At 45.7% G+C, this 23,471-nt stretch overlaps 1 protein-coding gene across 3 annotated transcripts in view; it reads right to left on the reverse strand.

The window, feature by feature from the left end:
• The window catches only part of LOC144278279 (C4b-binding protein alpha chain-like), a 35,824-nt gene extending 14,176 nt beyond the window's left edge, over positions 1-21,648 (reverse strand). For 2 of the 3 annotated variants that reach the window (XM_077839531.1, XM_077839530.1), the window contains exons 1-5: positions 21,524-21,648; positions 5,264-5,455; positions 4,331-4,427; positions 3,384-3,469; positions 1,679-1,891 (exon numbers count right to left, since the gene is read on the reverse strand). In XM_077839531.1, coding sequence (XP_077695657.1) covers positions 1,679-1,891; positions 3,384-3,469; positions 4,331-4,427; positions 5,264-5,455; positions 21,524-21,602 — 667 coding nt within the window. In that variant the 5' untranslated portion in view covers positions 21,603-21,648. The remainder of the gene's footprint in view (positions 1-1,678; positions 1,892-3,383; positions 3,470-4,330; positions 4,428-5,263; positions 5,456-21,523) is intronic. The other variant, XM_077839532.1, reaches the window with a different exon arrangement.
• Positions 21,649-23,471: the final 1,823 nt, after the last annotated feature.

Below are 23,471 nucleotides of genomic sequence, written 5' to 3' on the forward strand. Positions count from 1 at the left end.
TTGGCTGGTTGGGGTCATTAGGATTCTATTCTACATAAGTTAGAATACCATGCTCATAATAATAGTGGACTGCCTTCCATTCGTGCAGGGGTCTCAAACACGCAGCCTGTGTGGTCCGCAAGGTTATTTTCTGTGGCCCACCAGCTCCCCGCGGCACCCCCACCCCCCCCAGCATTTACCTAGAGCGGCTCCGGCCCCACATGCACCGGGGCAGGGCAAGCTCCCTCCCTGCCTTGCCCCCCCCCCGGCTCCAGGAAGCGGTCGGGACCTGGTGGGGGCCCCACAGGGGTCTGTGTGTTGCCCTGGCCGCTCCTCCAGGTACCTTCCCCGAAGCTCCCATTGGCAGCAGTTCCCTGTTCCCGGCCAACTGGAGCTTCGGGGGAAGTACCTGGAGGAGACGCCAGGACAACACACAGACCCCTGTGCCCCCACCTCCCCCAGGTTCTGTCTGCTTCCCGGAGCAGCGCGGGGGCAGGGCAGGCAGCCTGCCCTGCCCCCGGTGTGCACCGGCCCGGACCTGCCCCCCAAGCCCCTCCTGTAGCCGAAACCCCTGCCCTGAGCCCCCTGCTGCACCCTGCACCCTTCCTGCACCCCAACCCCCTGCCCTGAGCTGCCTGCCACACCCTGTACCCCCTGGGGTGGGGCCTCACTGAAGGGGTGGAGTGGGGTGGTGGTCAGTGGTGCGGCCCTCCGGCCAATGTACTAGTCCTCATGTGACCCTCATGGTCATTTGAATTTGAGACCCCTGCATTAGTGCATTAAGCAACATGCCTACATATCTGTCAAATGTTGATGTCATACCATTGTTTAAAGTCAAGTGAAATACAAAGATAACATCGGTGTGAGTGGGAGTAGCCTAAAGCTGACTCACCAGTCTGGGCACTTTCGCACACTGGAGAGATAATTGGTTAAGGACTGGGTGATTAACTAGTTAACAGGGTGGTTCAGCTCACCAGCTGAGGACAGCTAAAAGACAGGAAGAGAGATAGTCTGGAAGGAAGGGTTGGAGAAGCCCAGGATCACAGGGAGATAAGATCTCTCAGCCTGTCCCTAGGGAGAAGGTAAGAGCCTTCTGCTGTGGGGAGTTTGCATTGTTATTTCACAGTATAAATACAAGCACATGACGCTGAGCTTGCCGAAGAGTGCTCAAGGACTGTTTGCGGTGAGTGAACCCTGCTCTATGACAATCAGCTACACCAGATCTCCTTTTTGTAGTAGTAATCTATATCATGTGAGTAGGAGATGAAAACTGAGCTCAGAGATCTTTACCACTACTTTTAAAGTTCTGAAGGGATGTACTACAAGTTTCTAACCAGCAAAATCTATTTGTCCTCCTGTCCCACACAGTTCAACACATTCTGTTGAATCTTTTTTTCAGATTAAGGAACTCAGGGGAAGAGACAGGACTATCTAGCAGTGGGGATTTTTAAAGAAAAATACTAGTCTCCTGATGCCCCATATCTGAAAACTAAACAGCGACACCTTTTGAACAACTAAGAAATCTGACATGGGAATGTTTAGGATTTGAACAAATACCACAGAAGCAAAGGAATTCAAAGTTAAAGACAAAACACGAACATGACATCTGGGGTGCCCTATTTTATCCAGCTGAGATGTTTAATCTTAAACTTGAGTATCCTTTTGGTATGATTTTATAGAAGCTACAAAAAATAGTGACCTTTACACTGAGGGGGCTCTCCACTCCAAATTCCATTTTGGTCTTTGTCAGATGTACAGTGAATAGATGCCTCTCCAATGAGTGAGAAAGAGTCTGTGCCTCTTGGTACTGTATTACAGCTGTAAGTTACTGTTGAGCCATAGGTGTATTCAGTATTGGAGTCACCGGAATGCCTCCCATTCTTAATGTCTGGAGGCGGACGACATGGAATTGCTAGAAAATATTAAAAGTTAAGAAAAAAAGCATTTAACCGAAAGGAGAAAAACTGCCATAGCAACAAGCAGAACAACAACAAGGTACACGGCCTATAGGCAATAGGGCAACAGTCATTCAGGCGAGTGCAAAGAATTACAGAAGCCTATGGATTTTTACAGCAATATTATTCAAGGCAAGGGGATTTTCAATAGATCTGATGCATGAAAGCCTGCAATCTGACCCATTTTAGGTGTCTAATACACAATTTTTTAAAAGTGATTTCACTGAATCAGCTAAACTATTTGATAATGGGGGTTTGTGGTTAACACAAGTGCAAAACCACCAAAAAAGGTCAGAAAAGGAGAAAATGGAGATGTAAATATGTACAATTTTATGTTAGCAGCATATTGGGGAAAGGAGATGGTAAGATGGTAGATTAACAGAAAAGAGAGGAAAAAAGAGCTCTCTGAAAGCCTGAAAAAAGTCAATACATTTGCACTGGAAATCACAGACTTGTTTTCCCAGTGCCTTCTGAAGGAAAGTTATGAATATTATGTTAACATCTTCTGGATATTTAATTGGAAAACCTGAATGTATTTTGATAAAACTTTTCTGTTACTTAGGAAACCAGAAGTAAAAATGTAAACATTATGGACATTAAAGGAAAGTTAGCGTAATACAACTTTTTCTAGAAATGCAGTTAGCCTGTATGCTTGATTAACCCCTGTATGTGGTGAAGTTATATTTGAATCCTTTTCCTTATAATTACTCAAAATTATTAAAAGAATAAGCCCCTAATGTATGCAGAAATCTAAAACTTAGTCTAGAATGAAATAATCTGACTAGCCTTCCATTAAAATGTAACTGAAAAGAATTTCCATAATAGCAAATATACATTTATGGCACTGGATGAATAAAATATCCTAAGAGTCTGAAAAAAGCAAGCATGGTTTAGCTCCTACATACGAACAATAAATCTGAAACTGAACACAGCAAAACAGAAGTTGAAATCATAAAACTATCTACAAATAAGTCATGGAAAAAAGCCTACTGTGATACAAAGGAAGTAACAGGATAATTGGGTATCAGGATTATATATGAAAATCTATCCTGTTCGCCTAAAATCAGTCAGAAACTCAAATCCGTTGTAGAACTATTTTCTTCAATATAGTGTAGACAGAATGAATTTGAGACAGCCATAAATTCCACGTAAACTATTAATCACAAGTTGACAGTTGTGTTATCAGTTATTCAGCAGGTAAAGTTTACTCCTGATTTTCAATGAGTAAGTGAATTTGACCCATATGAGCTAGCTATCAGTAATCTCTGGGCATTTTCAACAGACTGGTACCTCCATTAGCTTTTAAAATGGTGAAATAAACAAGACTAAACATTTTAACAATACTTATTTTCTGTACTAGTGAATTCCTTTTACAGCACAATTTACCTAAACTAGTTGCATGAACCGGCAATACCAGAACAGAATCATAATTGTATAAAATCCACTTACCTTCACAAAATGGAAGTTCATGATTCCATGTGACCCTTGTTCCATCAATCACACACAGACTAGTATTATGTCCAACTAATCTGAACCTAAACAAGAACATTTTTTAAAAGGCAAAATTGCTTAACAAATTACCGAACTTCTAAACCATCAACTCAGATATTTTGAGTATACTTCTGTTCTGCCAGCAGGTGGTGACGACACACTGAATTTCAGGTGATGCCATTCTTATTATAAGACAAGAGTTACTTATTTTGCTAAGTATTCTGATCAAAGCCAGAAAATAGCAAGTGAGAAAAGTGACTCCATCTAACAAGGATCGACATCTGAGATTTACATATTAGAGATACCCAGTTCACCACTGCTGATTCTTTGAAAATTACCAAAGCAATGCCAAAGATACTGTAGAAGGAGGAAAATAATTGGCTACCAAATTCAGAACTAACACTCAGTGTAAGACCTCAGTGCATTCTGTTTTTATTTGTTTGATGCATGACCCTATATCCCAAACATCTAGAAAGAGGCAGATAAAGTTAATACAAATTACAAAATTCTGCCCTATGTACCTATTTAATTATACAATGCTAGATGTGTACCAAAATATCAACACCAACCACAATATTTGAAAAATTTTTATAAAGGGGAGGCGTATTTAAAAATTTTTGAGGACCCTATTTAAAAAAAAAGCCATTCCAAGATTTGAAAGCAAATCTTTTCAAATTTGAATACAAGGCACTAAAAAGGGAAGGTTCACACAATGGAAACACTGACCCAACCTTCTTTGCATTGAACATGCAGAACAGCTAAAAGGTTGCAGCTATTTATTTCAGGAACTTCGTACTCCAGAATGCCCCGCTGAAGGTTTGTCATAATTTGCTATCTAGACCTTTGTACTGATTACAACAGTAGTAGTATTGGGGGTGGGAGGGAAGAATCCTCAACATCCTTACCCTTCGTCACAAGAAAATGTAATGTTCGAACCAAATAGGAGATCTGTGATATGAACCTTGCCATTAGCTAGGTCTCTTGGATGTCCACATGATTTCCCTAAAGAGAGAATATAACAGGAATTAGATTTTTCTTTCTGTTCTGTTACAAAAGATAACTAAAGGTAAATAATAAGTGACCCACATTTTCGCACGTGACTAATGTAAAGTTAAGTGTTTATATTAATTTAAAAAGCCTATGAAAACAAGAAAAAAGGCCCTCAAATGTGATGAATTTACATATTATTGTGTTATGAGTGGAATGGATAAGACCAGTGCCCTTCTAGTGAAATAAATTACTAGGAACCCAAATCAAGTGAATTACATAGAAAATAATACAACCAGATGCCAAAAATTTTGTGGCAGACTTAAAGAGCCCCATCCTGGAAGATGCACTTTTACCTTCCAGAAGGATGCGAGAGCTAAAGAATTCTATCCAACATTTCCTTTCTCAAGGAAAGCATAACCCTCCACACAGCACTCCCAGCCCACAGAGAGAGAGAAAAAAAATTTAACTGATATCATCACAGCAATGCAAATCAATATCACTAACTCATGGGCTTGGCACGTTTTTGTCAATAACGACATGCAATGTCTGCATTAGTTTAGTCTCCATGTACAATCCTGGCCCTATTGAATGGAAGTGTTGCCACTGACTTCAAGTAGGCCAGAACTTCATCTTCTGTGTTAAAGTTTTACATTTTGATTCTTTAGGGGAGCTTTATGCACCTCTTAAAAAACAAACAATTCTGTCTGAAAAACTGTGTCCCTTTCAAGCTCCAAATCATGAAATGTTACAAAATCCTCATTCCAGTCCAGAAGAGCCTTTAACCTGTTAGTGTTTTCTGACCCGAGTGTGGAGGGGTGGCAGAGGGAAGAGAGGAGAAAAAACCTTACCTTGACAAAACATTTTGGGTTCTGACCACACAGATTTTTCTTCACAAGTAAGAGTGGGCGACTGTCCAGCGACTCTTTGGTAACCTGGGCGGCAGTTATATGTCACTGTGGTCCCAACTGGAAACTCTTCCTTGGCCTTAGACTCATCTTGCAGTTCAGCAAAGCTTAGCTTTGGTGGGGTACCACAACTACCTATAAAAAAAAAAAAAAGAAATAGCATTGTAACTTTGGGGAAAAAAAACCCCAAACTCTTTAGTTTTTGTATTTTAAACAAGCCTTAACTGACACCGAGGATGGGATTTTCAAAAGAGCCTAGGAAAGTTTCAATGGGCTCTGGGCATAGAACTTCCTAAGGCCCTTTTGAAATCCCAGCTTGAAATCTTAAAACAAGGAGTACAAACAGTAACTCGCACTACCAATCTGTGAGGTACAAGGTAAGAAAAAGATACTTATTGAAAAGAAAATCCTAAATCCACAGAAAAGCGTGACTAGTTAAGCAGTGGTAAGATCAACAGAACTTAACATTTGCTTTCAAATTTCATCTGCCACTGTGGCACGCAATTTTCAGAGATACCAACCCTTTAACTTAATTGCATGTCCAACAGCAAGAAGCAATTTGATTCAAGTCCAATCAACAACAAGGATGTTTGTTGAAGAAAAAAACACTCCCCTTTTTCTTGATCTGCTTCTTCACCTTATGACAGTGTGACAACTCCACTTCCAACTGCATTTCTCTAAATCTGTAGCATTTTGACCAGTTTGCTTAGGCAAACAAGAAATCTGCAGAAACATACGGCTGCACATCAGACCTCAACTTTCCACTAAATGATGCCTACTCTGCAGTAAAGGAACAGCTACTTAATCTACAGTATTTATGGTTCCAGATGTGTTGGACACAGATTCCACTCTTGATACACACGAACACCATGCACTAGAGATTGGAATCTTTTTGGCTAGCAGTATCTGTTGGGGCCATATCTGGATCCTTGATCAATCCCTGACCACCCTCAGGGCATAAAGATAGGGAAACCTAACCATCTCTCAGTTCATTTGCCAACATAGAATCCCAGAGGATTAGGACTCCACATTAGGGCGGAGACGGAGCTGTCTGTTCAAAGCCCCAGACTGTGGAGCAGCTGAGTAAGTTGCAGAGGTTGCCTGTGGTAAAATCTCTGCTTTTTTTTCAGAGGTTCAGACAATCAGGGAGCACTGCCTGAACTATGGCTGCTTTTGTTGTTCTCTTTTACGGGATGGGACACTGCACTCCTTAGGGCTCGGAGCAGCCCTGCAATTAATCCTTCAAAGTCTGGAGTGCCTCATTGTTGCCCTCAAATGGAAGGTCTTCAATTTTTGCCTCTTGGAATCCCTGAGGGTTGCAGTCATGGCAATCGCCTCATAGAAATAGCAATGGCCACTGTTCACACTGCAGTGTCAGACAGTTAGTCTGCAGAAATGTTCTGGCAGTTTTAGACCTCTGCCATAAGTGTTTTCAGTTCTTCCTAGTGTTCCTTTGATAATTTATCCACAAAATTGGGCAGTTCATCCCAGTTTAAATTTTTTTTTTGTAAACCACACAGTAATGCTTGGTAACTTGCTACCCTCATTTATAGACTTGTGGAAGAACAGACCTTTCAGCCAGAGAAGTCAAGCTTTTCAGAGAGGAGGCAAGGAGTCTCTCTCTTGAGGGATGGACTTTAGAGGACTGTACTGTTTTGTTCTGTATTGTACTGCTTGTACAACCACAGAGCCAGGTGTAGGTAGCTCAAAAATATTTAAGCCTCTTTGTGGGGACCTGATTGACAGTCTGCACACCACGTTCATTCTTTTTTAGAAACTATGATGAATTTTGTACAAAGTATGCCTTTTGAGACATGTCCTGGGTAGATAAAGCCCATCAAGGGGCGTCTGGTCACATAGTCAGCAGGGATTTTACACCCCAACTGCTAGTGTCTCTGACAGCTTAACACACAAAACAGGAGTGTGTGACCTAGCAGTCTCAGTCCCCTAAGGCTTCCCTTGCTACCAGGGTAGCATGACCTAGCAGTCAGGGTAGATTGCACCATCACCCAAGATCTCAGGCCCTCAGTCAGGGCAGAGCAGCAAACGCACACACAGTCTCAATAGTCTAGCATTTTGACTCTGGTGAATAGTAGACAACTGTAAACCTCTAGGTCTATGGTGGGGGAACTGCCACCCCAGTGGGGGTTAGCAGCAGGGGGACCCAGCCCAGGGCCCTAACAGAATGGTATGCCACTGGGTCAGCAGGAATCTGCCCCAAACACAGTGAGATCTCAGTCCTATGACCAGACTAATGTCTATTTCCCCTGGGCCACTTCCTACCTGGTCTCCTAATACAGCAGTCCATGGGTGCTCTGGGGACATCTGCTGGCAAGGTCTGCAGCAACTCAATCCCCCCCCAGGTTACCACTGGCTTTCCAGTGTCCACCAGGGGTTCAGCATGCCGAGCCTCTATGAACTGGGGCTCTCCCAGGTCCATTGAAGGCGCTCATTATAGACATTCTTTCTCAGCAGTCCAGCCCAACTGAGCTGCGCTGCTTCCCTTTATACCCTGTCTCCAGGCTGAGCCTGTTCAGCAGGGATGGAGGGGTGTGGCTTCCTCAGCATGCAATGCACAGTTAACCCCTGGGGGGCCAGTGTGGGGTAGATAGACATCATCAAAAGGCATCATGTGAAAACTCATAATCTGCTGGACCTTATTATCCTGGTAAAATATGTGGCAACACTGTATGTAAAGTTAGAAGATTCTACTGTATAATGTCACTGTGACACGTTCCGAAGTTAGAAAAACAAGCCCAAACCAGTTCTTCAAAGACAAAAGACACATTGATGCCCTGGCTACGCATCAACATAATCAAATGGACTACCACGTGGCCATTCTCTGTCAGAAAGAAGGGCGTGAGCTAGAACTTTACATACTGGCAATGGAACAGCTGGGGGTTTTCCATGTAAACAGACTGTTGCCTGAACCCCAGCTGTAGATAGGCCTCAAAGAGGGGAGAAGGATATAAGACTGAGAAACAGAAGCTCCCAAATCACCTCTCTCCACATCAATAATATTTGAAACATAAAGGAAGCATCACTGAACTGGGGGGAGGTCCTAGCTGAAGCAATCCAGCCAGACGGCTATACGCTGGCGGGGAGGCAAACCTTTTTGCTTTTAAGCATGCTTAGTTTGTGAAATTAGGTATTAGTGTGCATTTTACCTTTTATTTCTTTTTTTGTAACCAATTCTGATTTTTATGCCTCATTACTTGCAATCACTTAACATCTATCTGCAGGTAATAAACTTGTTTTATTGTTTTATCTAAACCAGTGTGCCTGGATTGAAGTATTTGGGAATCTCCACTTGAGAGAACATTTGTGCACATCATTTTCCACTGATGAAATGATGGCCTTTATGTGAGCTTGCATTATTCAGTAGAGAGCTTGACAGTACAAGAAACACATTTCAGGGACAAGATCTGGGACTGGGAAGTAGCTGGTGGTTCCCTGTATGTAATTCATGAATGGCTGGCCAGAGCATTCATGTAATTCAGCTGGGCATGATTTTGCATGCTTGAGGCTGTGTGTGATCTGGCCAGGAGTGATTGTTCTCACAGTAAAACAGTGTACAAGGCATCCCAGACTGGAAAATTGAGGGGACACAGTTGACCATGTGTCCAGACTGTATCCTTGGGAATATCACACTGATATCTTCCGTCCACTTTCTTGGAGGTAGCAGAGAGAAAAGCCAGTGTGTGAGGTTCTGTCTTGCAGTCATGGGAAGTAAGAAGAAAGTGACAGGTGGCTGGGCCCACTCCACCCTTTGTACCCCCTGGGGGAGAGGAGTGGAAGAAAAGGGCACAGATGCAGCTAAATGGATACCACTAGCCAAAAAGAACTGGATTTTCAACCCATGGGGGGCATGTGTACCAATCATGGAATCTGTGTGAACAGTCACTCAAAGAACAATCTGTTTTTGCAGAAGAAAAATATCGGCAGCTGATTAAAGAGGCTCAGCAATAGGGCAGCAATAGGCGGGCCCTATAAGCCCAGAACTGAAAGGCAGATATTCTCAAGAGAAAGAGAGAAGTGAATGGAGACTACAGTCACTTCCTGGGAAGAAGAAGGAGACTTTTGGGAACTGACAGGCCAAGGAACGAAAGGGGAACTAGAAGTAGGAAGTAGCCCAGGGATAGAGCAGTGAGACGGCCCAGACTGCTAAGCTGAAGGTCCCTGGGCTAAAACCTAGAACAGAGGGCAAGCCTAGGTTCCCCTACCAGCCACTGGCTGAACGATACTGAGACAGTGAGCGAGAGGACTGCCTAGGATTATTGATGGCTAAACCACCCCTGGAAGTGGGGAGCACAGTCAGTGACATGGCCAGAGGGTTGAGCCATGAAGAGGACACTATGGTTTCTGAGGTTGCGGGAGGAGCTAAAGGCAGATGGAGTGACGGTGTGCGAACTGCGGGGGGTCTGGCCTTGAGCTAATCCCCAGAGTATCAGAAGGAGGCACCAGTCCAGATGTGAGTGGTACATCTTGTGACAGGCAGGCTTCCTTTCAACACCTCCCCATGGGGCCTCCCCTCCTGAGGGCTGGCAACCCACCCACCTAGAGCCTTCCTGCAGGAAGTCAAATACAGAGAAGTCACAGATAGATCTAGGAATCACAGTATCCATAACATTCTCTGTACTGAGAAGCACTTGCAGTATGATACAAAGTGGGAGACCTAGGCTATGGCTACACTACCGCAGTGCTACTCAAAGTGGTGGTCCGCAGACCGGTGCCGGTCCGCGAGCCATTGGTTGCCAGTCTGTGCGCACATTGGGGGAGAAAAAATTGCCAGCCCCCCACATCAGACAGCTTGAGAAGCACTGCACTAGAGAGCTTACAATGGCCCAGCCGCAGCAACGCAGCTGTGCTGATAGTGTAGCTGCTCTAAGGCAACTGGAAAGACCTCGCCCATCAATTGAGCTACTGCTGCTCGTTTAGGGGGCATTAATTATGCTGATGGGAGAAGCTCTCCTGCTGATACAGCACTGTTCACACCAGCACTTAGGCTGGTGTAACTTAGATCGCTCAGCTGGAGGTTCATTCACATCTGAGCAATGTAATTGGTAGTATAGACATAGCCCCGGTCTACACTAGGGGATCTATGTAAGATACGCAACTTCAGCTACGAGAACAGCGTAGCTGAAGTCGGCGTACTTGGATCGACATCTTCACAGCGGTGAGTCGGCTGAAGCCACTCCCCCGTCGATTCTCGCAGCGGTGGACTACCGGAGTCGACGGGAGAGTGCTCGGGGATCAATTTATGGCATCTAGAAGGCAGGTAGTGTAGACCTGCCCATAGCTATAGTATAAACAAAGGTCCTTTGGGTTCTGGCAGTGTTAGCACCTGGTCCATTAAACCTGTTCTATTTTCAGAGACCACGAGCATTAATAAATCCCAAGGAAGGCAAAAGAATTGCAGGTCCCTTAGTACCTCTGAAGACTAGGCCTGGTCACAACATAAAACTTAGGTTATAGCAGCTAGAGGAGGGACATGCCACTGCTTCTGGGAGCTGATTGAGGTAAGCGCTGCCCCGAACCTGCACTCCTGATCCCCGTCCCACCCTTCGAACCCCTTGGCCCCAGCCTGGAGCACCCTCCTACACCCCTCATCCCCAGCCCCACCCTGGAGCCTGAACCCCAAACCCCAATTTTGTGAGCATTCATGGCTCGCAATACAATTTCCATACCCAGATGTGGCCCTTGGGCCAAAAAGTTTGCCCACCTACGATGCAGACACTGCTAGACATCGTCCATTGATCTAGCTACTGCCTCTTGAGGGGGTGGATTTACTACAGCGATGGAAAACCCCCTTTGGTCACTTTAGCAAGTGTCTACAATACAGCAGTGTAGTTGTAGCTGTGTCACTGTAGTGCTTGTAGTACAGATGTTTTTCAAGTAAGGAGTAAGAAAGTTCAGTTGAACTTGCCACTAAATATCATCACAATTAAAATGGAAAAGAAATATGGAATGAAAAAGAGAAAATTGGCTCTTTAATTTTTCTTAAGATAAAAGAGTCTCAGGAAGAAGACCTTCCAAAAACAATGGTTGTGTTTGTTAAAAGTTCAAAACAGCTTATCATTGCAAAACTCTGATATCTGCCCACCCAGTTTCAAGACAGATAAGTGTCTTCACTTCCAGACATTTTAACATAATTTTTATTGCTCCTGTATTTAAAGATGGTATTAACAGGAAGGAAATCTGGAAGACTACCACTTGCTGGTTTGGCATTGGTAAAAGATGGCAAGGTACTGGTATCACAACTACCTCATGATTCAAGATTAATGCTATTATGTTCCTAATTATATGAACTCCAACTGGAAAAAAGTATTTCTTGGTTACTAGTACCTAATGCGTTACATTTGTTAATAATGGTGAAACCTAATATGCTGAAAGTCCAGATTCCAAATAAAGATCTGCTACCAGGGTAAACAGTAAAGGGTAAACAGTTAACAATGTAGTATAATACTTTTTTCAGTTTTAATTATAGACAAGCTTTTTTAAAAAAGCTTGTCCTAATATTGCATTAACATAGAGATGAAGTCAAGTGATATTCAGTGAGTCAGATTTAAAAAACCTAAAAACATTCAAAGGAGAACTTGGAGAGAGGTCTAAGTCTTCACATCCAGGCTATGTCTACACTATGGACCTTACAGCGGAGCTGTAAGGTCTCCTGTGTAGCTGCTCTTTGCTGGCAGGAGAGCTCTCCTGCCGGCATAATTAAACCACCCCCAACAAGCAGCGTTACCCATGTCAGCAGCAGAGCCTCTCCTGCCAACACCAGCACTTTGGCCGGTGAAACTTATATTGGTTGGGGGAGTATTTTTTTTCACACTTCTGATGGACAAAAAGTTTCACTGACAAAAGTGGTAGTGTAGGTAGACAAAGCCTTAGTCTTGCAGATTCTTTCTGCATAACATCTTTAAGATAGACTTTCCTTCTATCCACACAGCTAAAACTCTCGTCTAAGTTCCCATCACCTCAAGTCATGATTACTGTAACATCCTTTTCCGGCCTTGACAAATGCTATCTTGCCCCACTCATAACCATTCAGAAGGCTATTGCAAAGATAATTTCTTTAGCTCATGCTTTGATCATTTCCACTCCAAACTTTACAACCTTCCACTGGCTCAGTCTTCTCCACTGTAATGAACATAAGCTACTTGTCTTCACTTTCAAGGCCCTTCATGACCTATCCCAACCCTATCATCTCTCATTCAGTCTCAAAAGTCAACTCCCACCTCCAATTAGGCTATGATGCCAGCTTCTAAGGCCCACTTGTTACATTTGTGTTTTTTGCCATGCTGCTCTTCATAGTTGGGAGGAGCTCCCAGGTAACATTTGCACATATTATCTGCCTTCAAATCTCCTGTGCCATGCTGCCTACCAAAACAATTGGTAATAATTAGGCTGCCGGTGGGCTGAGACCACAGTCCATCATGCTGACCAATATCATCTATTCCCCTGTACTCCTCCATTGGTCTGTCTATGTCCATTTGTTAACTCTTGTCTTAAACTGTAAAATCTTTGGGGCAGGGACCATCTTTTCGTTATGTGTTTGCACAACACCAAGCACAAGGGGGGTCACAGAGTATCACCGGAGCTCCTAAGCACTACAACATTACCATCTCATGGAAAAGTTTATGTGTGAGATTGGAGCTGGCTAATAAAAGTGTGGGGTGCAGCTTTCATTGGGGGTGGAAGGAAAATACTGCTACCCCACACTCACATTTTGAAAAAGGATGGAGTCGGGGTCAGGAAGTAATCCAGCTATAGGACCAAGCCATACTAGGTCAGACCAAATTGTCCACCTAGCCCAGTATCCTGTGTATGACAGCGATCAGCGCCGGATGCTCCAGAGGAAATGAACAGAACAGGGCAATTAACTAATAATCCATCCTATTATCCAGTCCCAGCTTCTGGCAGTTGGGGGCTTAGGGGGATACAGTGCATGGGGTTGTATCACTGACCATCTTGGCTAACAGCCATTGAAAGACCTAGCCTCCATGAACTTATCTAATTTGTTTTTTAAACCAGTTATGCTTTTGGCCTTCACTATATCCCACGGCAACAAGTTCCACAGGTGGACTGTGCCTTGTGTGAATTACTTGGTTTTCCTTTGTTCTAATGCTGCTATTTATTAATCTTGTTTTCTGTGTTTTACAGACTCCTGTGTACAAATATCACCACTCAAAAATGGGATCTGTCATGGTCACTCGAACATCCATTCTCCCTGCAGATCTTGTCAAAGGAAACTCAGCCTGCCCACTGCAGACCACAACTTTCTCCAATTCCTTTTCTCCTATTTTTTGCCAAAGAGTTGCTGACACTCTGCTAGAAGAATACCCTACTTGCTCTCCACAGTGAGATCTGGAATGTACCAAAGCCTTTTGAAAAACCATTAGTAAACTCATGCAGTAGCATTCACCAACTGCGTTTCTTCTGTGACGCTAACAATAGATTCAATCCCCTTATGTATCCTCTCTTTTTAAGATGGAAGAACTGTGGGGAAGAGACCAAAAAGAATGTTTGTGAAGGGCCTCTATGCCGGTAGCGTGGGGCCTGCCTGTTAATCATGGTAGTAATCCTGCATTTCTATTATACTTTTCAACCTGTTAGGACTATTTCATCTGTCAGAGAAATGCACTATTTCACCAAGGCCCCAATTCAGCGAAGCACTTAAGCATGTGTTTAACTTTAAGCATGGGAGTGGCCCCACTGAAGTCAATTTGGCACTCAAAGTTGAGCAGAAAGCCAGCATTAATGCTTTAAGAATGTTGCAGGATCTTCAATGATTACATGGGTGTGGGACTTTGCAATCTGCACCCAATGTTAATATTGGAATAGTCTTAAGAGAGATTCTGAAGTGAACAGGGTGGAGATGTGAATTCACATCCTGTTGCTATAACTGTTCAATTAGAGAACGTTTCCTTTGAGTTGATTTACGTACTGAAGAGTCTTCAACACATAAGAAGGTAATTTTACATTACACAGTCTAAAACTTCCAAAAAATAATACAGTTGCCCTTCGTTTATCAGTGTGGTGTCACTAGTTAAGTGTAGTCTGCCTACTTTTGTATATAGCTAATGTCAGCTGAAGGGCTGTTGCACTTTTTGTCAGTTTAAATATCTAGATTCCATTTAAAAATAAACCACAGAAGTATTTTGAAACAATTCGTAGTGCACATTAACCAGAGATACTTGGTTCTTACCACTGTACAATAAAGATACCAGTCAGCCAAAAGCTGGTGACTTTGAAAGCGCTTCAGTTGAGTTAGTCCGCAGTTACCTATATTTAACTTTTGCTAGTGTTACTGAACACATGCAACTTAGGTCAGGCCATGAATTCAAAGTAATGCCCGTAATTTATAAAGCCTTCAACCAGCAGAGATGTAGTTGCCTACTAGATGGTCGGATCATCTTTGATGTGAGACCATGCTTGAGTGTTTCTGCTCTTTGCCCTCAAAAGTGCTCATGCTGAAGGCAATGGAAGCAGACATATAAATGACAGCAGGCAGGTAGAAAGACAAGGTGGGTGAGGTAATCTCTTGTATTGGACCAACTTCTGTTGGTGAGATAGCGCTGCAGCTCTGCTACTGTAATGCTGTAAGTGTAGACAAGTCCAAAGTGAGGACGGTACCTATGCCGATGGGAGAACCGCTTTCATAGCTATATGTGCTCCGCCTCCCCAAGAGGTAGTAGCTATGTCGACAGGAGAAGTCCTCCTACTGACACAGCGCTGTCTACACTGGGAGTTCTGTTGGTATAACTGGATTGCTCAGGGGTGTGTGTTTCCTATGCCCCCAGCGATGTAGTTATACTGACATAACGTTGTACTGTAGAGCAGGGCGGAGACAAGCTTCCCAGCCAGGCAGAGCTCTTTTTCAGATCTGGGAAGGGTACGCCAAGCATCACAGCTAATCCAAGATGAAACAGACTTTTTTGCGTAAGGAGTTAGCACCTATTCTAAGGGGCCACGAAATACAGAGTGGCCCATCAACACAGGACAAAAAGTGGGCGTCAGTGCATTACAGCATGTTGTAATAAGCCATAAATCCAGAGTCTCTGTTTGGGCTATGATTTTTAATGTCTAGCAGAGTTTTGAACTAAGTGCTAAGTCTTGTCTGTTCAAAGTGTTCTGCAGGTTACCTGTGAGGATGAGGACCGATAGGTCAGACATACAACGATCGCTCTGTCAAAAGCATTGACCTATAAGCCTTTTTTTTTTTTTTTTTTTTGTCTTTTATCATGTTTGAATAAACTCATACAGGAAAATCTCCAATATCCCTAGTGTGTAGCTTAACTACAAACTATAAGGGGGCCTCTTCTTCTTGTTTTGCCCAAATTAAAGTGCAATAGCTTCAAAGCAGGAAGACTGCGAAGACTCACTGGTCAAATCCCTTCACCTTACTAGGTAGAGGAAGGAATTGAAGAGGATCTCTAACAGCATTGGAGAGTATCCATACTAGAGGACGTCTCGTAGTGGCATTGGCCCAACGAATATTTAATTAAAAGAAACCAGCTTCACCAAACAACGAAGAGTACCCTACACCAGCATACCTCATAGTCCATCACTTAGGATATTTGCTTTAGTAGCAGGAGAGTGGTGTTCAAATTATTTCTAATCAAGAAGAAGAGGGACTGAACCACAATTATCCACATCCCATGTGAGCACCCAAAACAAAGGACCATACACTGTCTCAGGGCCCTCATCGGGCAGTGAGAGGAAACTGCACCAAGCTCTCCCCTATCCTGGATGAGTACTGTAACCACTGAGCTAAATATTGTAAGGGAGGCCGTGTCCTCCATAACTGCCTTGTGTGGTGTGAGATGGCCTCTGAGTAGGCATAACTCCCTCTGCCAGATCTACAAAGGGCCTTAGCTACAGCAATAATCAATGTTGCCATCCCTAATTTTTAGATGCCTAGAAAATCACTGGAATGACAACGGGTGCCCTGAAGCTTAACTTAGGCACTTGGGGTCCCTCTTCAATGAATGGGGAGTGATAGGCACCTAAGCATGGGATGCACAAAAGCCAGCACACTAGGCTAGGAGCCACTTAAGCTAGCCAGTATGCATCCGATGAAGTTAGCTGTAGCTCACGAAAGCTTATGCTCAAATAAATTGGTTAGTCTCTAAGGTGCTGCAAGTACTCCTTTTCTTTTTGCGAATACAGACTAACACGGCTGTTACTCTGAAACCACTCAATAGTAGAGTGGTTACATGACTCTCATAGGCTCTTGGGGAAGCTGATTTAATTCCTCCACCAGCTGAGAAAGAAGGAATTTGAACTGGGAGCGCCTGTTATCTTTCCTTTTCAAGCAGTTCCACTGGAAGAAAATATTAATTGGGCCAAAGCACATGTGAGAAGCCCTCTGTAGTATAGTGGTTACATTATTCATGTGGAATGTTGAAGATGTGGCTTCAATTCCTTCCTTTACTTGATGAAAAGAAGGATTTGAAGAGGGAGCTTCTTCAGTCTTGCCTCTTGAAGCTGTTCCACTTGAATTAAATATTAAGGGAGTCAAAATCCAAGATAGAAGCTCTCTGTGGTACAGTGGTGAGGCTAAACATGTGGTGCATTAAAGACCCTGCTTCAGTTCTTCTCTTTGCCTGATGAGGAAAAGGGATTTGAAGTGGGCACTCCCTCAGCTTCTTCTCTTAAAGCTGTTCTACTTTAATTAACTATAAATTGGTCTGATAATCCCCCAAGGAGCCTTTATAGTACAGTGGTTAGGCTCTTCCCTGTGAGAACTCTTAGCTAATGTGGGTTCATTTTCCACATGTACCAGATAAACTAACAACTCTGTTTCTCTTAAAGCGGTTCAACTTTAATTAACTAATAACTGGGCCAAATCAAAACAGACACATACTCTACAACAGAGTGGTGAGACTACTCCCCTGGACAGTTGGAGCTGTGGATTCAAGTCTTCTCTCTATCTGTTGAGATGCAGGGATTTAAACTGGGCATGATGCAGCTCTTGCCTTATGAAGCTGCTCCACTTTAACTCAATATTAATTGGGTCAAGCAAAGAATGAAGAGTCCTTTATAGTAGAATGGTTCAGCGCCTCGCTTGTGAGATGTTGATTTACTGATTCAATTCCTCCCCCCCCTGATGAAATGAGGAGAAGGTGTTTGAATGGGAGTGCCCTCAGTCTTACCTCTTGAACCTATATCACTTTAATTGGGATAAAAAACACAAGCAGTCACTATAGCGCAGTGGCTGAGTTGATGCCCTTAGAATCTAATTAAGCAGGTTCAAGTCTCCCTTTGAGATGACAGGATTTGAAGCAGGAGCTTCCTAGATCTTTCCTCTTGAAACTATTCCACATTAATTAAATAGTAATTAGGCCAAAACAAAAACAAGCAGCTATCTATGTTACACTGGTTAAGCTAGTCGTGTGGGGAAACTTGGAGTCGCTAGTTCCATTTTTCCCTCTATTGGATGATGAGGAGAAGTGGTTTGAACAGGGAGCTCCTGACGTCTTCCCACTTGGAAGCTGTTCCACTTTAATTAAATATTAATTGGGCCAAAACAAATGTAAGAAACTCTCTACGGTACAGTGATTAGGTTACGCCCCTGATATCCTTAAAGTCACTGGTTCAATTCCTTTCACTGCTGCATAAGGAGAAGGGGTTTGAAGTGGGAGCTCTTTCTGTCTTGCCTCTTGAAGTGGTTCCATATAAAATAAATAGTAATTTAGCAACAGTAAAAAGAAGCAGCTCTCTACACTACAGTGGTTAGACTCCTCCCATAGCAAACTTAGCGTGGTTGGTTCAATACCACAGTCTCCCTGAGAAGAAGGGGACTGAACTGGGAGCTAATTAGGTCTTTCCTCTTGCAGCTCTTCCATGTAAATTAAATAGTGATTGAGCCAAAAAAAAAAAAAAAAACCAAACAAGAAGCCCTCTACACTACAGCTTTAATTAAGTATTAATTGGGCCAAACTTAGAACAAGAGGCTTCTATGGGACATTTGGAGTTGCTGGTTTAATTCCTTCCTTTTCCCAAGGAAGAAAAGGGGATTGAACTGGGAGCTCCTTATGTCTTTCCTCTTGCAGTTGTTCCACGTCAATTAAATAGCGACTGGGCCAAAGAAAAAGGAAGAAGCCTTCTACGCTACAGCGGTTAGGCTACTCCCTTGGGAAACTCAAGGTTGCTGGTTCAATGCTACTACCGCCCTGAAGAGGAGACAGGGACTGAATTGGAAACTCTTTAGGTCTTTCCTCTTGCTGCGGTTCCACGTCAATTGAATAGCGACTGGGCCAAAGAAAAAACAAAAAGCCCTCTACGCTACAGCGGTTAGGCTACCCCCCTGGGAAACTCAAGGTTACTGGTTCAATACCACTGCCTCCCTGAAGAGAAGACAGGGATTGAATTGGCAACTCTTTAGGTCTTTCCTCTTGCCGCTGTTCCACGTCAATTGAATAGCGACTAGGCCAAAGGAAAACAAAGAAGCCCTCTATGCTACAGTGGTTAGGCTACTCCCCTGGGAAACTCAAGGTTGCTGGTTCAATACCAGCACCTCCCTGAAGAGGAGACAAGGACTCAACTGGGAACTCTTTAGGTTTTTCCTCTTGCCGCTGTTCCACATCAGTTGAATAGTAATTGGGCCAAAGGAAAAACAAGAAGCCTTCTACGCTACAGCGGTTAGGCTACTCCCCTGGGAAACTCAAGGTTACTGGTTCAATACCACTGTCTCCCTGAAGAGGAGACAGGGATTGAATTGGCAACTCTTTAGGTTTTTCCTCTTGCCGCTGTTCCACGCCAATTGAATAGCGACTGGGCCAAAGGAAAAGCAAGAAGCCCTCTACGCTACAGCGGTTAGGCTACTCCCCTGGGAAACGCAAGGTTGCTGGTTCAATACCAGCACCTCCCTGAAGAGGAGACAAGGACTCAGCTGGGAACTCTTTAGGTTTTTCCTCTTGCCGCTGTTCCACGTCAGTTGAATAGTAATTGGGCCAAAGGAAAAGCAAGAAGCCCTCTACGCTACAGCGGTTAGGCTACTCCCCTGGGAAACTCAAGGTTACTGGTTCAATACCAGCACCTCCCTGAAGAGGAGACAAGGACTCAACTGGGAACTCTTTAGGTTTTTCCTCTTGCCGCTGTTCCACATCAGTTGAATAGTAATTGGGCCAAAGGAAAAACAAGAAGCCTTCTACGCTACAGCGGTTAGGCTACTCCCCTGGGAAACTCAAGGTTACTGGTTCAATACCAGCACCTCCCTGAAGAGGAGACAACGACTCAACTGGGAACTCTTTAGGTTTTTCCTCTTGCCGCTGTTCCACATCAGTTGAATAGTAATTGGGCCAAAGGAAAAACAAGAAGCCTTCTACGCTACAGCGGTTAGGCTACTCCCTTGGGAAACTCAAGGTTACTGGTTCAATACCAGCACCTCCCTGAAGAGGAGACAAGGACTCAACTGGGAACTCTTTAGGTTTTTCCTCTTGCCGCTGTTCCACGCCAATTGAATAGCGACTGGGCCAAAGGAAAAGCAAGAAGCCCTTTACGCTACAGCGGATAGGCTACTCCCTGGGAAACGCAAGGTTGCTCGTTCAATACCAGCACCCCCCTGAAGAGGAGACAGGGACTCAACTGGGAACTCTTTAGGTTTTCCCTCTTGCCGCTGTCCCACGCCGATTGAATAGCGACTGGGCCAAAGGAAAAACAAGAAGCCCTCTACGCTACAGTGGTTAGGCTACTCCCCTGGGAAACTCAAGGTTACTGGTTCAATACCAGCACCTCCCTGAAGAGGAGACAACGACTCAACTGGGAACTCTTTAGGTTTTGCCTCTTGCCGCTGTCCCACGCCAATTGAATAGTAATTGGGCCAACGGAAAAACAAGAAGCCCTCTACGCTACAGCGGTTAGGCTTCCCTCTTGGGAAACTCAAGGTTGCTGGTTCAAGTCTGTCCTCTACCAGATGAGGACAAGGACTTTAAGTGGGAGCTCCTTCTTTCTTGCCTCTTGAAGCTGTTAAACTTCAAGTCAATAGCAATTGGACCAGCAAGACGATTAGGATCACTCTGTAGCCCAGTGGGTAGGCTACTGACATAGAAAGTGGGAGACCCCAGTTCAAATCCTCCCTCGGCCTGTTAAGAAGAGGCTTGGACAAGGATGGATCACCTCCCAGGTGACAGGGCTGAGGGTGAGCGGCCCCTGTTTAAATTCCCTCCTTTCTCAGGAGGCCCTTGTCTTTCTGGAAACAGAGGAGGTCTAAACAATGATCCCCCACCTCTCAGGTTCCCTTGGGTGTGGGGGGTCGGGGGGAGGTGTGTGGGGGGTTGGGTGGGGGGTCGGGGGGTGGGGTGGGTGGGGGGGTTGGGGGTGGAGGTGGGGGGGAAAGAGGTCCCTGGGAGGTGGGACACCCCTGTTCAAATCCCTTTGCAGAGGAGGGGTTTGAACAGGAGTCTCCCACAGCCTGACCCATGGGGGGCAAAAGAGTGATCCGCATTTTTGGACCCCCAAGTCATAGCTAATTAAAAGAGGAGCCTACAGTGCCAGATGCCAAGGTCAACCCTCCCCCCCACCTCACGTGAAGGGTCTACACACTAGACTAGAGAGGGCTTCTCCTTCTTTCTTGGGCCCAATTAATATTTCCCCTCAGCTCATACTGTCCTGTGACTACACACTTCCGTTTTAACCAAAGGCAAAACAGTCCAGACAAATGCACAACCTGTATGTGGCCTGCCAAATCTGGTCAACGTTCAACTGGGTCTCTCTGCGTTACGGCCCTTTGAGTGACCTGACGATTGTGTTCAGACGGGATGCCCAATAATGTCTAAACACGAGGCGATGCAGAAGAACTGCCCCACTTCCAGCATCTACGGCCGCGCTGGGGACCACCCCAGCGCCAGCCACATACCTCATGCCGCAGCCATGAATGGCTTCCAGCCCGCGGGTGACCCTGACTCAGGACTCAGCCCCCTTCGCACACCTGCCCGGCAGACTCGGGTCGAGTCCAGGGAGCTGTCAATGGCAGACAGGGCCACGGACCCCAGCCCGCCACGAACGGTCTCCCCCTGCTGCCCCCACCCCCCCGGATTCACGCCCCTCCGGCACCTGGCCACAGAGCCGGGGCCCCGGGCCCCGCTCTCCCCACGGCCCCTCCTGCTCCCACGCGCCAGCCCAGCGGGGGGCGAGGCCAGCCCAGGGGGCGGGGCCGGGGCCCGGGCCCGGGGAGCCCCCTTCGCCCCCGACACTCACCCAGCGCTCCCCTGGGAAGCAGCGCGAGCGCCAGCAGCGCCGAGAGACGCGGGATCCAGCCCGGCCGAAGCAGCTCCATGGCGCCGAGCAGCGCCGCACCCGGGCGCCGCGCCAAGCTCTGCGCATGCGCCGAACCGAGCCGCCGCCGCCGCCTCGGGAGCGCGCTCGCGGGTCGCCACGGCCGCCGCAGGGCAGGGGCCGGGCCGAGAGAGGCGGCGGCCGCCCCGCCCGGGAAGCCCACGGCCCAGGCTCGCCCAGCGCGGCGCCGGTCCCCGGTCCCCGCCCGAGGGAGGGAGGCCGGCCGGCCGGCCGCCAGCCAAGGCCTCGCTGCGCCGCCGGTTTTCGCCCAGCTCCGCGGCTCCCCCCGTCGGCCCCGCTCTGGTGCGACCCAGCGGGGAGCGGGGACCCGGGCCGGGGACGGCTGAAGGCGCACAAGCCGGGGGGCAACAACGCCCCTGAGGGATTCGGGCCTGAGGGCTGCTGTTTGGGCGCTGCCAACTGCTGCACTTTCCTACCCGAGCTTGTTTTCTCTGCCTGGCTGCATGCCCGGAAGCGGCTGCTCGCAGGCGTATTTCTCCCCGGGTTTGTGTCGCTGCTCAATGGCACAGGTCCCCCGCTTCAGACTAAAGGGAGAGTTAATTCTCCCCCCCCCCCCAGCCCCCTTAACCTGATACTAATCATTGGCTGGGGGTGGGACGGGGCCCCCTCTCAGTGGTAGGGTGACGGCTAGAGACGGGTCATCTGTTGGTTTGTCCTAGGAAAACTGTTCCACTCTCGCTTCCCGGTCGGACAAACAGGCTTTAAGAAAGACCAAAAGGGCCTTTAGTCCTCGGTCAAAAGCCCAGAGAGAGCAACGTCTGCTCCAAAAACAAGTTCATCTGTAGTTTCCTGCCCATGAAGTCATTTTCAAGTAACAGGTTTCAGAGTAACAGCCGTGTTAGTCTGTATTCGCAAAAAGAAAAGGAGGACTTGTGGCACCTTAGAGACTAACCAATTTATTTGAGCATGAGCTGAGCTGTAGCTCACCAAAGCTCATGCTCAAATAAATTGGTTAGTCTCTAAGGTGCCACAAGTCCTCCTTTTCTATTTTCAAGTAAGTGATCCAAGAAGAAAGAATTGCATACAGATTGTAGGCAGAGTTTCATCCCAGGCTGAAATGTTTAACTCCTCCTAGCTAGCTTCCTGGTAGGATAAACAGGCTTTAAGAAAGAACAAAAGGGCCTTTAGTCCTAGGCCAAAAGCAGAGCGAGACAGAGAGCAACGTTTGCTCCACTGAGTGATGCCACTTAAAAACTTGCCACTAAATGTTACATTTGATTTGTATGAGTCCCTAGACCCCACTGAGAGCGCATTGCCATAGGCCAGTGATACTCAGATTGAGGCTCTTGAGCTGCAAGTGGCTCTTGAATGCCTCTCTTGCAGCACATGAGAGGAAAACAATGCATGATATTAAATAAGTAACCAATCAGGATGCTCTTACTAGATGAATGCATAGTAGTTGATAAAACAATAATAATACTTGGCCAGTTGTTTTGCTGTGCGAATAAAATGTGTCGATAGAAAACCGAAACCTTTCCTGTGGCCTACTGTAGTAAATAAAACCATTAATTTAACACTGTGGCTCTTTTGGATGATGGTGATTGCTAATTTGGCTCCTCATCTACTGAGGTCTCAGAGCAGCCATCCTAAGTACTGAACACACAACCAGTCAGAGACAGTTTCCTATCTGTTTCTCTCCTTATCCTTACCCCCTGCTCCCCACTGCCCAACTCTACGCATGGCACTTAGTTTGAATTTGGGTGCAGTACCGTACAGCTATCCTACTGAAACCGCTCTTTTAGCTTCACTTATCGGAATGCTTGTCAACCACAGGGCTCTCTGGCTTCTTCCAAGCAGCTTCATAGTATTTTACCTGTGTCAGTTATTGAAAATGGGCTGAAAGATGGAG

The sequence above is a fragment of the Eretmochelys imbricata genome, chromosome 21 (genome assembly GCF_965152235.1).
Source record: "Eretmochelys imbricata isolate rEreImb1 chromosome 21, rEreImb1.hap1, whole genome shotgun sequence".
In the NCBI taxonomy this organism is placed as follows: domain Eukaryota; kingdom Metazoa; phylum Chordata; order Testudines; family Cheloniidae; genus Eretmochelys; species Eretmochelys imbricata.